At 39.0% G+C, this 17,214-nt stretch overlaps 1 protein-coding gene across 1 annotated transcript in view; it reads right to left on the bottom strand.

The window, feature by feature from the left end:
- CDK13 (cyclin dependent kinase 13) overlaps positions 1-17,214 on the bottom strand; it is a 36,356-nt gene that overhangs the window by 6,227 nt on the left and 12,915 nt on the right. Inside the window, exons 3-11 of the mRNA XM_083407006.1 lie at positions 16,780-16,950; positions 14,797-14,936; positions 13,513-13,683; positions 10,058-10,247; positions 5,662-5,718; positions 3,998-4,099; positions 3,826-3,903; positions 2,334-2,450; positions 1,017-1,148 (exon numbers count right to left, since the gene is read on the bottom strand). Coding sequence (XP_083263132.1) covers positions 1,017-1,148; positions 2,334-2,450; positions 3,826-3,903; positions 3,998-4,099; positions 5,662-5,718; positions 10,058-10,247; positions 13,513-13,683; positions 14,797-14,936; positions 16,780-16,950 — 1,158 coding nt within the window. The remainder of the gene's footprint in view (positions 1-1,016; positions 1,149-2,333; positions 2,451-3,825; positions 3,904-3,997; positions 4,100-5,661; positions 5,719-10,057; positions 10,248-13,512; positions 13,684-14,796; positions 14,937-16,779; positions 16,951-17,214) is intronic.

The raw sequence follows: 17,214 nt of genomic DNA on the forward strand, positions 1-17,214 counted from the left end.
TACTATGGCTTTCCTTGTACATATGAAGCATACTCATGTCAACTGCTCAAATCAAGCTCTCTCCACTCTACCTCAACGGAAACTGAGAAACAAACCACAGAGCAACAGGCTTTGTGTTACATACAAACGAACACTTATAGTTTATTTCTACAAGGACTAAGCCAAGAACAAACCTTTGCTTCAAGAATGAACCTGCTTGTTCAAAGGAAGTCCCTCCCCCCGCAGAATAAAACGCAGGATTTAAACAAGTAAAACAGCAAACCAATAACTCTCCTTTCCCACAGAGACATTTATAAGTCTGTAGAATATTAATTAGCAGAATTCCTGATTGAAGAGGAAATTATTCACCTGGCATCTAAAAATATACAATGAAGGCGTCAGGCAAACCCCCCTGGGGAGAGCATTCCACAAACAGGGAGCCACTACAGAAAAGGCCCATTCTCTTGTTGCCACCCTCCAGACCTCACGTGGAGGCAGCACAAGAAGAAGGGCCTCAGGTGATGAACACAGAGTCACGGTTTGCATGGGCAGAGGTGGTCCTTCAGGTATTGCTGTCTCAATTTATACGGGAGTTATGTTCTAGGGACAGTGCCGAAGACCAAAATGACATATAGTCGAAACATACTCTCCCTGCACCTCCAAATGCTTGCCCAAAGTGTGTACAATGGCAGGCGAGATTGCCACTATTTCTCCCCCCCACACACACACCAATACACACACCTTTGTTTTATTTTGATCAGCCAAGAGTGTTAACAAGTGAACTTGCACAAGTTAGATGCAGGTAAGTTGTGAGTCAACTGTATACCAAAGCTACCCTCCTTACTTGAAGAGCCATTAAATGCTGGAAGTTTTATGAAGTTTACAAGCATCATTCCAACAGTATGCTCATAATGTATTTTATACACACACCCAGTTGCAGAAAAACTGAAAACGTGCATCACAGGACACCTGCTAGTAGAACTGAAGTATTAAAATCTTGTTTCTGTAGCAAGTGAACTCTAGAGAGGGGTACTTACTCTGGTGGAGGCATCTTTGAAGGGTCCACATCTCTCAGAAATTCACACTGAAGTGCCTGTTCAGCTGTGCAGCGCTTGCTGGGATCCAAAGCAAGCATGTAATCAAAGAGATCTAGTGCAGCTGCGGGAATACTGTCAAGAAGATGAATAAAGTGATGTAATTTCTCATCAGAGTTCAATTTTGTGTGTTATCAACCACCTCTTCTAACTTGCTGCCTTGGTGAACTTAGTTTTATAATTTACTGTACAATTAGGACTCCATGCTATAGACTTCAGGGCAAATTCAAGGCAATTTCCTTTGACAGCATAGGCTTATAATTTATTTCCATTTATATGCTGCTTTTCAGTGGCAGTTCCCAGATTTACAGAAAAACAAAGAATGCAACTACAAAAACAGGATATTTCAAAGTTAACTGGGTTCAGTAGAGCAAATTCAAAGCACCTTAGAAATTTAACAAACTTAGGCACAACTGCAATTTACAGCACATAAGGTATAAGCACATGACCATATTTCATAAACATCAAAGCGGTTTACAAAAATAATTCCCGTGTCTTCAATAGCATCAGGAGAGGCAGGTATTAAAACAGGTGTCACATTTCCAAACATGGAGATTGCAAAGAATTGGGACCACTAGAAAAAATGAATAAGCCTTAGCTAGCATGTGAGGGTTCTCATGATTGTTTTCCACAATATAAACTAGATGTTGGGGATAAATGTTTTTGCCTAATTTTCTTAATATGTTAGGACCATTTTAAGCAGCGTGCCAATGGAGCCCACCTGTAGCATTCTAATTCTATGTGCTTGCCACACCTCACCTTTGTCTGCTGTGTCAGCATGGAAGAGCTGGATAGCCCTGCTGGCTTATCCATTCAGCTGACACACTAAAAGAACAGTTCAAAATTGAAGCCAGCTGAATGGAAAACTCTTTCTATAATATCCTTGCTTTGGAAGTTACAGGGACTTCCAAAGTAACTGAATAAAATGAAATTTTAAGAATCTTTTCATAAGTTTTAAAAGCATGCACATAATTTTTAAAAATCTCCCCTTGAGGAAAGGGGCACGAGTACCAGCTCCCTGGCTAGAGTTAATGGATATATAGATTGATGGATCTGCACAGGCACACACTCCATATACTGGAAGGTAGAAACCATGAAAAAGAACAGACCAGCCTTAACGATATTATGAACTGTACCAATTGCAGATGCATCAAGGGAATATTAAGAGCATAGTTTTAATAGCTTGACAAAACAGAAGCCAAATTCTGACTCAACAAAATCAATGAAGGAAAAAACCAGAATTGGTAGCTCATTCCTTACAAAGCAAATTCTTCTCTTAGTCTTCTACGATACTGCTTCTTTGGTTTCATGGTGTTGAAATATGCCAGTTTTATCACATCAGGCCATACCGCAGGACAAGGACTCCCACATATGCGGCTGTATGAAAAACATTGAATGAATGCATGTCGATATTAAGGTTAAAAGGTACGAGTAAAAAATACTGAATCAAAATGAGAATGTGATGACTATTTCCCTTAGCCTGGAACCTTATAAACTTAAATAAAGCAACTGAAGAGAAATACAAAGATAATGAACTTGGCAGATATGAACATCCCATGACGAAGAGACCATTTGGTTTTAGGCCTATTAAGGTGATGTGGAGAAGAGACTTGATGAAACTCAAAACATTGGTTATTATTAGCTAATGTTAACTGTACAGTTAAGTTATCCAAGTTGGAAACTGGTGAAATGGCAACTCTGGTTACTCTCTGACTTTACATCAAGCTACTGCATTTTAAAAGATAAAGAGAGGAGCTGTTCTCTTCTACATATTTTCCCACTAGGCAAGTCAGTGAGGTTTCGTTCCAAGGTATGCATGCTTAGGATCAAGGTACAAGAAGAAATACTTGGACACAGACTGATCTGTGCCATGCCCAATATATTTTGATGGAACAGAAGGTAAACATAATGAGTGATAGGCTCATTCTTCCATAGCACAGAAGAAAAAGGGAAATTTTATAATAACCTAAATCATCTCAAGTATTCTTGCCCAGTTTTAGTACTACGAGATCTGCTAGCATAAGAGGAGCCAGTGGCCCACCTAGTCCAACTGTTCTCGCAGTTGGTCAGCCTGATGCCTCTGGAAGCCCAAGTGTGATGACTATTGTAAGTTATCACACTGTAGGTGGTTCAGGTATTCATCATCATATTAATGAAATGAATCAAATCCATTCTCAATGTTCAACAAAAGAGACAAGCAGCTATTTTAGGCTAGATAAAACAACAACAACAAAACATTATTTCATCTCTCACTTTTGGAACATCCTCTAGTGACATCTAGTGGCTCATTCTTTGGAGCACAACCTTTATTTTATGAGTACTGTATCAAGAGGAAAAAGACAATTGTCCTCTTACACAGAGAGATCAATGTTCTTCCATATTTCGTAGTATTAGAAGTCAAGATTGAGACCTCCTATGACTTGGGGACTCTAGGAAGGCCTAACGTAAGATGTTCTGTGGATAATAATTCATTTCACTATTCAAAATGCAGCAAAGGCTAATATGACTACTGCTGCCACCACAAAAAGCTAATTAACTCAGAAGATGCAACAACAACAACAAAAAAGGACATGGGAAGGAAAAACAAATGTTACTTCTTCCTAAGTATGCATCAGCCTGTGTAAGGGGAAAAAAGCCCTCCCTCCCTTCGAAAGGACTTCAGTTTCACTATTTTAAACACTACCAAGCTGCACATTTCACTGTGGGCTTCTGAGGGACTGTTACAGACCCAACATTATAAATGACAACTGACCTTATCAGCTCCAGCTGAGCAAGTTCCTGATTTGCTTGAAATATTGGTTTTTTAGTAAAAAGTTCACCCAGGATACATCTGGAGGAGAGGAGAAACAGACAGAACATTTTCATCAATAGCATTTTAACAACTTTGCTGTTGCAAAATATTCTGCTTTTATTAAAAGCCTCACCCGCAGCTCCAGACATCAATGGCAGGTGTGTATCGTTCTTCTCCCAATAAAAGTTCAGGAGGACGGTACCATAAAGTGATAACTTTGTTGGTATATGGTCGACTGGGAAAGAAAACAAATTTGAATTTTCTCAAAAAATGAATTACTATGAGTAACTCAAAATACTGGGGTGGGGTGGGGTGGGGTGGGGGGGATAAAACATCTCACAGTTCTCCTGATCCCACTCAGAAGTAGAAAAAAACCCTTAAAAAACAATGTGCTCATTTGTCTGCCTCAAAATAACCACAATTATTTTATTATCTTCTCAGTTCAGTTACGAACTATACAAGTCTTAATTCCCAAGCAATTCAAAACACAGAAGGAAACCTATCTAGAACTGGCTTGAAACCAAAACATTTTGAAGTTCACTGGCTCTGAACGGACTTTATAAGCACCCACCACCAGGTTAAGACCTCCATTTTATATCTATAAAAACTATATGTCTACAGAAAACGGAGATTTCTTAATAAGATCCCTTATGCCCTTGCTACTTATTTGAAGAAAGCAATTTTAAAAGCATAGGTCCAATTCTCTCAGAGGCAGTAGTTATCTATCTCTATCTAAATATTCCACTTCAAGGTAGAATAGGGGGCTCACAGAATAGGTCTTCATGAAACATTCATAAGAACTAAGCCTATTAAAAAGATTTAGCTGGAACCCTTCACTCAAACACTGTGTTGTGCACACTGCTGCAGGGCTGCTTGTTTTGTGTGGAGGATCATACAATTGCATGAGCACCCCACCCCACCCGCAGTCTAAATCAGGCTTGCTCAAGCTCGGCCCTCCAGATGTTTTTTTTTTTGGCCTACAACTCCCACGATCCCTATCTAGCAGGACCAGTGGTCAGGGATGATGGGAATTGTAGTCTCAAAACATCTGGAGGGCCGAGGTTGAGGAAGCCTGGTCTAAATGGTTACAGCACAGGTGAGGCTTTACTATGGTCATGAAGTTAAGGCCACTGAACTAATACAGTTACAGGCTTGAGAATCAGTAAACAGCATTATGGAACAACTCTCTCCATTAAGATTAAATAGGAATATATAATTTGCATTTTATTTTTCTCTTGAAGTGGTATTCTGAAAAGCTATAAAATAATATTTTAAAGAAGCCAAAATTAACAATAAGTAACATAATTGTGTGATGTAATTTAAATACGAGTGGAATAATATAATATATATTCCAAACATAAGTATATAAATTTTAAAAAGGTATACACAGCAAATCAGACCTAAACTAACAAACTGAGGTTTTTATAGACTATTAAAAAGCTTAAGAATTTAATTCAAGAGTCATTAATTCACATGATATAAAACCACATAAATAAGCAAAATGGGTTAAAGCCATGGAAAATAACTAGGGCTGCCATATTTTGAAGAGCAAAAAAGAGAACATATTTGCCAACCTCTACTTTTAACTATGGTTCGCTATTAGGACTCTACTCGTGAAAAAGAGGACGTGTCCTGGAAAAAGAGGACACATTTCAACCCTATAACTATTTTCTGCTACTTTTATTACAGAACTTTTTGAAATGCTTCACCTGGCTTTTAAAATTTACTTATGAGGAATTTCTCAGAACACTGTCAAGAGGAACTGACATGTAGCTTTGGACTTAGTATTAGACTTACCTCTCCTCAGAGCTATACAGCCGAGCAAGCCCAAAATCTGCAAGCTTGATCTGCCCTCTAGTGGAAAGAATAAAGATTTTACGCAATTTTTAAATATCTAAACAAAGGCTGTGAGGAAATGAAATCAGAAAAAAATATAAATCCCTGCATGAAAAAAAGAATTTGTAGCGGATGTTAATGCTTATGAACTAAAACTTAGCGTATGTATCACAATAGATAGAAATACTTAAAGAACCTACTTAAAGTTCTAAATGCCTAAGTTGGTTAGTTTTCCATACAATATTATTAATATTATGAAACAACTTTCATGTTATGACAGCAAGACCTTTGGTAAAAACCCTCAGATGGGTCATTTTAAGTTTTATAACATGGTGGGTTGCTTACATACCACTTTCAAACTTGCATACCCAAAGTGGTATACTGTATAGTTAAAACAATATATAATACAGGTAAATGATGTAACAGAAACAAAAAAGTACAGAACAACAGTGCAGCAGTAACAGAGATAAACCCCAACTCAGCCACCTTTACTTCCTTACCAATTGCAACAGCAACCCTCTGAGGTCTTATAAGCAGTGGGTCCTGTTCCTGCCCCCTCCACTTCACATAATAATAATAATAATAATAATAATAATAATAATAATAATAATTTTTATTTGTACCCCGCCCTCCCCAGCCAAGGCCGGGCTCAGAGCGGCTTACAAGCAATAATAAAAACAAGATGAATGATTACAACTTAAAAACAAAAATAAAATACAACATTAAAATAATGGAACATTAAAATATTAAAATGTAGCCTCATCGCAGGAGGAGAAGGAAAAGAAAAAAGAAAGAGAGGGAGGGAGGGAATCAAATTGGCTCCAAGCCAAAGGCCAGGCGGAACAACTCTGTCTTGCAGGCCCTGTGGAAAGAAATCAGATCCTGCAGGGCCCTGGTCTCATGAGGCAGAGCGTTCCACCAGACCGGAGCCAGAGTTGAAAAGGCCCTGGCTCTGGTTGAAGCCAATCTAACTTCCTTAGGGCCTGGGACCACTAGGGTGTTGTTATTTATGGACCTTGAGGCTCTCCGTGGGGCATACCGGGAGAGGCGGTCCCGTAGGTACGAGGGTCCTAGGCCGTGAAGGGCTTTAAAGGTCAAAAACAGCACCTTAAATCTGACCCTGTACTCCACTGGGAGCCAGTGCAGCTTGAAAAGCACTGGGTGAATATGCTCCCATGGCAGAGACCCCGTGAGGAGCCTCGCTGCAGCATTCTGTACCCGCTGGAGTTTCTGGGACAGCTTCAAGGGCAGCCCCGCGTAGAGCGAATTACAGTAGAGACTCTCACATGCAGCAAGACTGATATTACTTTATGTATATACTGTACCTACCACTTAAGACATGTTTTAAAATTAAGCTATAAAACTTTTCTAAATAAATAAAAATAAACTTTGCAAACAAAGAAGACCCACTGACCTAGCTCTATGGGCATATCCCATTATGTGCAGAAATGGTGCTTTGTGTGAACAGAGAACATACAGTGGTACCTCGGGTTAAGAACTTAATTCGTTCTGGAGGTCCATTCTTAACCTGAAACTGTTCTTAACCTGAGGTACCACTGTAGCTAATGGGGCCTCCTGCTGATGCCGCCACGCGATTTCTGTTCTCATCCTGAAGCAAAGTTCTTAATCCAAGGTACTATTTCTGGGTGAGCGGAGTCTGTAACCTGAAGCGTCTGTAACCCGAGGTACCACTGTAGTTCCACTCTTCTGCATTCCAATGCTTAAGATTGCGCACATGCAGAAACATGCCTCTATTACTGTAGTGGACTGATAGCATGTCAGGTATTATGCGCATAGAGCATTCCACAAATGGGGAGCCACTACAGAAAAGGCCCATTCTCGTGTTGCCACTCTCTGGACCTCACGTGGAGGCAGCACGTGAAGAAGGGCCTCAGGTGATGAACACAGAGTCCAGGATGGTTTATATGGGAAGAGACGGTCCTTCAGGTATTGCGGTCCTAAGCCATTGAAGGCTTTATAGGTCAAAACCCGCACTCTGAATTGGGCCTGGAAGCTAACTGGCAGCCAGTGCAGTCAGGTCCACATTTCCTGTTTCACGAGGTCTTGCAGATGCCTGCAGCTGGGAAGCCTGCACACATGGCCTCTTTTATTGACCATTCTGGGTCGCACAACCACTGCCACAGTGTCGTTTCTCCTGGCAGATCAAGAGGCGCAGATGACTGCAAAGGTTGCAAGGTTTCTAGCTGGGGCAATCAGAATAAGGTCCACTATTTGACTGCTGATTCAGAACCCTAAACCATGTTTTATATAACTGACTTTTATTTTGTTCTGTGCATATCGCAATGCTTTTTGTTGCTATGGCCGACGGCTGATGCAAATAAAGTTTCATTCATTCATTCATTCATGGCACCAAGGCAATATCACTATTTGTTCCCAGCAATCATATTGTACATGGAATTCACTATATAGTTGAGGAAACAACTGTAAAACTCTTTGAATTAATTGACTTGAGGGAGTAAGGAAGAGAAATATCTAAGCAACCACTGCATGTATAGCTCACTGCTTTAATCCAGGAGTGGGGAACCTCCAGCCTGCAGGTCCAATTTGGCGCAGCGCAAGTTCCCATTTAGTGCACAGGGCTGTTTTCCCCAAACCATACCCACTTGCCCAACCCCCCACATCAGATGGTTCCAGTTTCCCCATGGGAAATTTGATCCCACAGCCAATCCCTGCAGAAAGAAGGTTCGAGATTACCTCCCACAAGCACCATTAAAGACTCTTTTCAAGACCTGTTTGATGCTTTGAAGTCCTGAAGATAATCGCCTGATAGCACTGTGATGCCAGGCAATTGGTCAACCAGTTAAATTTGGCCAGCGGGAAAGGGAAAGTAAATATTCCATATCAGATTCCTTGCCCCAGGTTTAATCCATAGAACTATGTATCTTGTTTGAATACCCAAAGGTATCCATCCAACTTACTACTAAAATATTCATCTGCCAAAAAAAGTTTATTCACCACTGCCTGTCCTACTGTCTTTCCAGATCCATTCTGCAGAAACTCAAGCTTAAAGACGAACCAGCTCATTTGAAATGCCTTACAGCTAATGATAATTACAAAATACCTAAAAACATAATCCTGCCAAGACTTCCTAGTCTTATAATAATTTCATTTTTATATACCCAATACAATTTAAAATGCCCGAACATGGCAAGACAATAACTTCATCTGCCAATACGTAATACCGCAACAGTAAAATGTATTAGTCAGGGGAGATTAATTGGGAAATAGTTGACTTGATGGCAACTATACAGTGAGTAAAGGGCTCCATCAATATTTTCAGTTTATTTTTGGTATATTGATTTCCTTGTCATTGTCCATTCGTTTGTAAATTTTCCTGATGCATTAAGTATTGGCATCCAATGAAATTGTTTTGCCATTACTAGGGCATGTATAAATTGAAGTCAAAGGAATAATAAGCCTTTGGAAGATTCTGCTTTTAGGTATTTTGTAATTTTATATTTGCTTTTAAGGAACTTTAGCTCTCCAAATTAAAGCCCATTTTCTTACAGACTTGAGCGGCAAGCCTTTCCAGGTGAACCAATGATTCAGTCTTTCTATAAGCCAGATACCTGTGAGTATTCTAACAAGATAAGCAGTTGCATTTATTTATTTCATAAAATTTATACACAGTTTGACTGTAAAAAAAAACAAACCAACCTCAAAGTGCTTTACCAAAAAGATAAAAACAATCAAATTATCAATAAGAACAACAACAATTTAACATTTTCAAGAAAGTAAAGTAACAATAGACTAAAACTCAGATTAACTTTCTAAACATTTAGGTAGGCTTGTCTAAACAAATATGTTTTTAGTAGCAGCCAAAAAGGGCACACTTAAATGTGGATTAAACTATATGGATTCAACTATGAAGTTCATACAATTAAAAGTGCTATTAAAATGCAACAACATTTCTTATAATAACCTGAGTCTAGACTGAATTGTTTGTTGTTAGGTGTCTTTGGAGAAAGTGTGTATCGTAGTGCCTGAAGTAGCTCTCAGCAGCTTTAAAAGAAGTGTATCACCAGTGCAAATAAAATCCAATTGCAGCATAAACCATGTATTAGCAAAAACAAAAGTCTTGAAGCACCATATGTCAGGGATGTTTTAGTTGCAATTCTTGCACTACAGGGGGTTGAACCTTACAACTCTACTATTCTATTATTCTACCTTGAAGACAAACACATTTATTATGACATAAACTTTGGTGGATGACTGTCACCAGCCTATTCATCATCAGACTATTAGCAAGCTCTTTATCAACCTGTTAATGCAAGTTATGATTTATCAAGACATTTTTGCATTTCTAATATCTGTGTATACAGAACTGAATGAATACCTGTTGTTTAGTAAGATGTTGGAGCATTTAATATCTCTGTGCAAGAAATTCTTCTTGTGACAATAATCCAAGCCTTCCATCAACTGCCTCATGAATGATTTAATATGACTCTCATCAAAATGAACCAAGCCAGATTCTAGGAGCCCCATCAGGTCATGATCCATATATTCAAACACAAGGTAAAAAGCACCTGCAGGGAAATTTAATTTTTTTTCATGTTTAGTTTAATTTTTGAAGACAACTGTTAATTCCATGCACTAAAATGAGATTTGTTCAGTTCACTACTTTAACATGTGTTGCCAAAATGCTGTAACGTAAGTAAGCATATTTTTCTTAAACATATTTCTGGAGAGGGAGGGATTTTACAAACCTATTCAGGACACTATTCTACATTTCAAGTTGGAATACCAATCTTTACCTCTGCACCTATTTTCATGGGAGTTGGAGGAGAGAAATTGCAAAGATATATTGTATACAAAATTGTTATCTGCTTTGATAATGGATATTACAGGCATGGATGTTAGAACGACACCCACAACAAAATTCTACATTTTGAGTCTGGTCCCATCTAAACTCCTGTGCCCATTTCCAGGGGACCCATGGTTTGATATCCTGATTTGTTTCCACACACAAAAATTGTTAGAATAAATCACAGTTCTCCAGGTTCACCCATCATAGAAAACCGGTTAGTTCTAAAGAAAGGTTTTTATCTCCTCATCACGTATGCAAAAGCTCATACAGGTCTTTTTCCACAATGGTAAGCTATCTTCTATTTCAACAAGGCCATATTATAAGCCATACTGAGGGCTCCATCAGCGTTGTGGCAAGATAAAATCTTCCTGAGATACTGGAAAATTCTGCCAGTCAGTGTAGACAATACTGAGGTAGTTGAGTCAATGGTCTCTCTATAAGGCAGTTTCCTATGTTCCTAGATATTGTGTTGTATCTTTATAGGACACTTTCCATCTTGCTGGAAATGCAATGGGAAACTGCAAAAACACTCCGAGGTCTAGTATCATTGCAAGTCAGCTAACATTCAAATATATTCTTTTTTTCCATTGTAAAATGAATCAAGATCCAACCAATAAAAACATAGTTAAACTGAATATAAATCCCAAAAACCTTTACTGAAATATGTTTTTTCCCCAAGAATCTCAATATACGTTTGATTTGCTTCCACAACTATTTAACAGCGTGTATATAACCTCATGGACTCACTGCTTAAGGTTATCCAACTGCTAAAATAAAAGATGAAGCCATTTCATAATTACTGTACTTCGTCTACTCCAGTCACTTATATTCACAGTTCTACAGAATAAAAGCTGAAGAAATGCCTCTTAATGACCAGTCAGTTACACTGAATTCTCCAATCCCTATTAGTTCTGAGAGAGCCAAGTAAAGCAACTCCTGTACAATGAGAACAGAGAAGGAACTCTGCAGTGAAGCATCCTCTGATAGCTGCATGACTGCTGTCAGTGAAACCTTCCAAGCTTCAGGCTTGCGCTAATATCGGCTTGCTAGCACTCAAACAAACAAAAAAGTTCATGAACACTACATTTGATTCACAGGACAAAGACTGTAAATCCTTTCAAGAACAAACCTGCAGGATACGGTAACCTTTGCCTTTAGCCTTATGGTTTCACATGACTGCAAACTGATTAGACTAACGTGAATCCATACTTTTTAAAGTCGTTATCTCTTCAATGCTTTCTGAATTGTGTTTCTGAAGCAGCTTTTTACCATTTTGACAAATCTTTCATTAAAATAAAAGCTCAAGTACTACATATTTTCCCAACCTGAACAAACTAATTGTTACATAAACAAAATAAAGTGCTTCCACTTAGCCTACTTTACCTAACCATTATCTGCACAAGAGGGGGTGGCTACAGAAACCCTCTTACCAAAGCCCAGACCATTAAAAGCCATTGAAACTTTTCAGGCCAAATCACAAAGTCAAAGATTAAGAGAAGATCAAATTTACCTAGTGCAACTCTCCATTGCAACCATCTGTCTGCCACATGCCACTGCCACCCTAACTGAGATAGACTAGTGTGCCCTGAGCAAAGAGCAAGTGCGCTGCAGACAGAGGATTGAATGCCAAAGAACTGACCCAGCCAAGTTCTAGCCAAATGCTTAAGGGAAATTCACAGAAAATTTCTCAACATCCCTCTAACTCCCAAAATAACAATCAAACAAGGAACCATTTCAAAGATTTACTAGACACAAGAATAGCTTTTTAAAACAAAAGAGGAACCAAAGTAATGATCTGAGTGAGTTCAGATCACAACTTGGCTAAAAGGTTGACCCTCCTTGCTAATCCTCTAATACAGCTTTCTCTAACCATGTGTCCTCCATGTGGTCTGGACTACACTTCCTAACAACCCCAGCCAGCAGGGTCAAGGGTCAGAGATGACAGGAAGTGTAGTCCAAGACATGTGAAGGGCACCAGGTTGGAGAAAGCTGTTCTAATGGTATTTTCCCAAGAGGAAAGCAAATTGGCAGTGGAGCACAGAATGGGAGGGAAGGGGAGGTATAGAAATGGGGGTTATAAAAAAGGAGGGAAGTGGCATGGGAATGAGGGTGGAGGTGAAAACAGGGCTACTAAAGCGGCTGCAGAATAGGAGGAAGTGGCTTCCTAATTGGGTGGAAGGTGCAAAGAGGGCTTAGTAGTTCCAATGTGTGTGAATATGCAAGAAGTTACCATGGGGTGGATGGTGTACAAGGAGGAGGAGACGTGAATATGGGAGTGAAGGTGCAAAGCTGGCGCAAAGTGGGCCTGCAGAACAGAAGAAAGACTCGGCTTAAAAATGGCATTGGGAAGGTGAAAAGGGAGCTTCGGAGTTGTGTGGCGTGGGAAGGGAAAGCTCTAGTGGGTTAACATGGGGGATCACTTAAGTGAGAAAAGTTTCTACACCCCTTCAAAAAAATGTCCTTGGTGATTTTCGTTTAGTGCTGGGATTTTGTTTTGCCACACGTCCCAGAAGTTATTATATAGGGCTGCCATGTGTCTGGGATTTCAAAGGCAGAACTGACCTCTGGGGGGTGTTTCCAAAAGGCGGTGCTTTGTCCTGGATCTTAGAGAAGTCAACCGAAAAATCGCAACAACTTTCAGGGTTTCTCCTTTTTGAAATATGGCAATCCTATACTATAGTAATTGCATTACTTGTGATTTTGTTGTATTTGTGGGTATTCACTTTCCTAGAAATCTTTACAGCTCAGAAAAGGGGGATAAATATATTTTAGCAAGGCATATATTTTTATAATGCCAATTCAATGAGAAAAATTACCTTGCTCATATTAATGTGGGCAAAGGCTTATAGCATGTCTCTTCAAAAGAAACCAGGTATACATATGAAGAAGTGTGCAAGTTACATTACAGCTCAATAAATGCTCATGCTACTCTCAAATAAGGTGCATTCAAATCAGGACTGTTAACACAACAGTAGTCTACATACCTTTGTCTTTCTTAAAATCCAAAGCATCTTCCTTATCTGTTACTATTTCCTTCATGTTGATTATGCTTTGGTGAGTAAGTTGTCGAAGAATCTTAATTTCTCGAATAGCTGTAATTGGAAAGCCTTCCTTCTCATTATCCAACCGTACCTTCTTCAGTGCCACCATTTCCCCTATAAAATAATGTTTTTATTCTATAATGATGTAATTGCATTCAATTCAGAATTTCCTGTGGCTATTTGTATAATTTGAGACTACCAGGTATCTTATAAAACTGAAACAGAAATTTACTGCATAGAAAATGAAAAGGAGTATATTTAAGCAGTTTCAGTATGCAAATCTCTATGCAAATAAAACAAGTTAAAATTGCTTCTACTACCACAATGTCACTTTCTCATTTCCTTTTAACATGCATGACAGCAATCTCTGCTGCAAACCACTATGCAAGTCATCACTCAGAGAAGATGTTCTGCATATGCTTTTCTGTATGGATGTGATCCCCCAAATCCTATTTCAAAAACCATTTCATTTTGCCCACTTAAGTTGATCCAGCAGTCGGAAGAATCTGTTTGTGGCTATGGAGCACAAGGCCCATTACAAAAGCTTAGAATGAAAGGTCTGTGCAAAAACTATGGTGTAAATTCAAATTTCACCTCCAGATCACATGTGGCCCATCAACTCCAGCATTCTGCAACTCCACAGCAAGGTAGCAATACATTTATTCCACAAATATCAGAGATTGGGAGACACTCAATGTTTGTGTGGGAACTTCACCTCACATAATAAGTCTCCCCTTACTCTATTCATCCCTTTGTCCCCCCAACCCCAGCTGCGCTGGACTGTTCCCCAACCCTTCAGAGAACATTTGGACACAGCTGGATGTCACACGTTTATTTTAGCACTAGTATTATTTACCCAACTTTCTATTCCTCCTCCTGTCTCAATAAGCACTTGAAGTCCATAACTGACCCTTTTCCCATTCAATACTTCTGCACTGAATATTTGCACTTGGGTGCCACAGTCTGACGGTGCACATGCTCAATTCCACACATTTTACTATATCCATGGACTAAGCCGCACACTGGAAGAAGTGTGAAGAGTCACAGCTTCTTGAACTTTCCTTAAGGGCTTGTAGCCTGAACACACAATCATCTCAAGTACTGTCTTGCAGCTGGGGAGAATAATTGCATAATATATGCTCAGGAACTTGACAAAAACACAAAACATGCTGTGGTGATCACACTCAAGGTCAGCTACTTCTATGTGAATTGATTTTGAAAGCTTACCTGTATCTTTATCTCTTGCTTTGTAAACTTGCCCGTAAGTTCCTTCTCCAATAATGCCAATGATATCAAATTTATCAACACAGCGTTTCCCCCAGTCAATTTCTTTTTGCTTTGTTTCACCATGGCGTGGTCCACATATCCTAGCAGACAGTAAAATGCAATTTGAGTGCATTTCCATATCTATATAATAATATTGTATAGATGTATTTTGGGGTTTTTAAAAAGATTTTACTGATTGTGTTTATTGTTATGTTTATAAGTCACTTTGAGCCATTTCCATGAGTAATATGTATAATAATTATAAAAAAGAAAATATTAATAAAAATTCTCCTTAGAGTATCTGCTCTTTTGTATCTGCATACTCTGACTTCAGCATTTATTTTCAGTCTAAACAAAGGCTGCCATTAACCACAACTGTCATTTGCAATTTCTTTTAAACCCCTATGACTGTTGCATGCATCCCTGGGGGTGTTGGTTTGCATTTACTGCTGATACTGAGCAGATTTTCAAAAACATTCTAATACAAAACAAGGATCATCTGTTTTGTGGGAAAACTAAAAAGAAACTCAGGATGCAATATCTTTCTTTCCTTAGAAAAACGGAGAAATGAAAGGATACATTATCTCAAACGGTACCAGTCAAATGCAGGTGTGGGTGGGTGTTTTAAATCCCAATATGACTTGTTAAATTGTTTCATTACCCATTTCAGATATTTCACTCTTTATTCCTACATGTAGGTCCTGCTATCCATCTGCTTGTTATCCTTAAATTTACTTGTCCAAATACAAAGAATTGTGCCCGAACCTCAGTACACACACGGCTCATTCAGATATCCAAACAGCCAGAGTTTGCCTACTTCCTTATTGTTCATGCTTTGCTGGTCAGCAGCTGCCATTTTCAGGCAGAAACCATGGGGGGGGGGGGGATAGAGCTTGGACAAATCAGGGAGCAGGGCAGATGGGACAAATCAGCTTTTCTTCCTTTGCCTCTCTTTTGCTAGTTGGACTTGTTATGCAAATGCTGGTCTAACAAAAGGATTTCCAGGGAATGCACTGTGTTCAGGTAAGCAGGACCTGCATGTATTTCACTTTCCTTGTTACTCAGAAATCAGATGCTATAACAAATTTACTGGATGAAGAAAACCGCATGCTATAATCTGTTATTTCAGCAAGCCACTCGAAACACTTATGATATGGGCGTGATGAGGCATACTGAAGATTAAATATATGTTTAAGGCATACAGTGGTGCCCCGCAAGACGAATGCCTCGCAAGACGGAAAACCCGCAAGACGAAAGGTTTTTCCGTTTTCAGAGGCGCTTCGCAAGACGAATTTCCCTATGGGCTTGCTTCGCAAGACGAAAATGACGAAAAATTTTGAGGGTTTTTTCGCTCCCCAACCCCTTTTTCTAAAGCGCTAAGCTGCTAATAGCCTTTTAGCAGCTAAACCGCTAATCCCTTAAGCCTTTAATAGCCGTTAATAGCCCTTAAACTGCCAATAGCGCTAATAGAGCTAATCCGCTAATGGGCTTGCTTCGCAAGACGAAAAAACCGCAAGTCGAAAAGACTCGCAGAACGGATTCTTTTCGTCTTGCGAGGCACCACTGTATATTCCTGCCTATAGATCTAAGTGCAAAATGGTGATAAAGCTTTGTTATGTCGGTATAATGAAATGGCAGCACACAACTGGTAGAAATGAAAGAAGGCTGTTCCATTAGCTGTATTTACAATTTGCCAGTACATCTAGACTGGCAGATTTAAAAGTACATGCAATCACAATTATGCTAACCTACTTCAGATTTAGCTCCTTTTACTTCCTAAAACGAGTAAAATATTAAAAAGAAGCCTTAACAGAATCCTACGAATCCTACTATGAGTAAGCTACCAGCATTTCTTATATTCAATAGCTCAAACAGAGATTTTAAAGTGATACGCTATGGAAGTGAAATACATGTATTATAGAAAAAGAAAAACTTTGTGCATACTTCGGTCTCTTTTTAAGATGTGGCTGCACTGGTGTTTTTTTCTCTTCTGGACTTCTGGATAAATCATCTCCTCCAGGCAACTCAGGTGGCAGTGGCAGATCTTCAAGCAAGTGACGCAATTTCTTCTCCACTTCTTTCTTAACAGCTTTCACAGAAATGCTCCCTTGAAAACTAGAGAAATATAGACAAACCTTTGGTAGCTTCCTATTTCAAAATCCGATGCCAGAAATCTAAGTCAGTTTTCCATAGTACAGCCTTCTCTAGATTTACATTTTGAAGAGCATTAATTTTGAATATGTGAAGGCATAAGCAAATGGAAATCAAATTTGCAAATATGTTAATAATACTAATAATCTAATATTAATATACTAGAATTTGAGGCTACAGCATTTGCCTAATCATTCAGAAATTTAAATAATAGCCATTTTTCAACAC

Source organism: Podarcis tiliguerta (assembly GCF_965153285.1).
Source record: "Podarcis tiliguerta genome assembly, chromosome: 12".
NCBI classification, from domain to species: domain Eukaryota; kingdom Metazoa; phylum Chordata; class Lepidosauria; order Squamata; family Lacertidae; genus Podarcis; species Podarcis tiliguerta.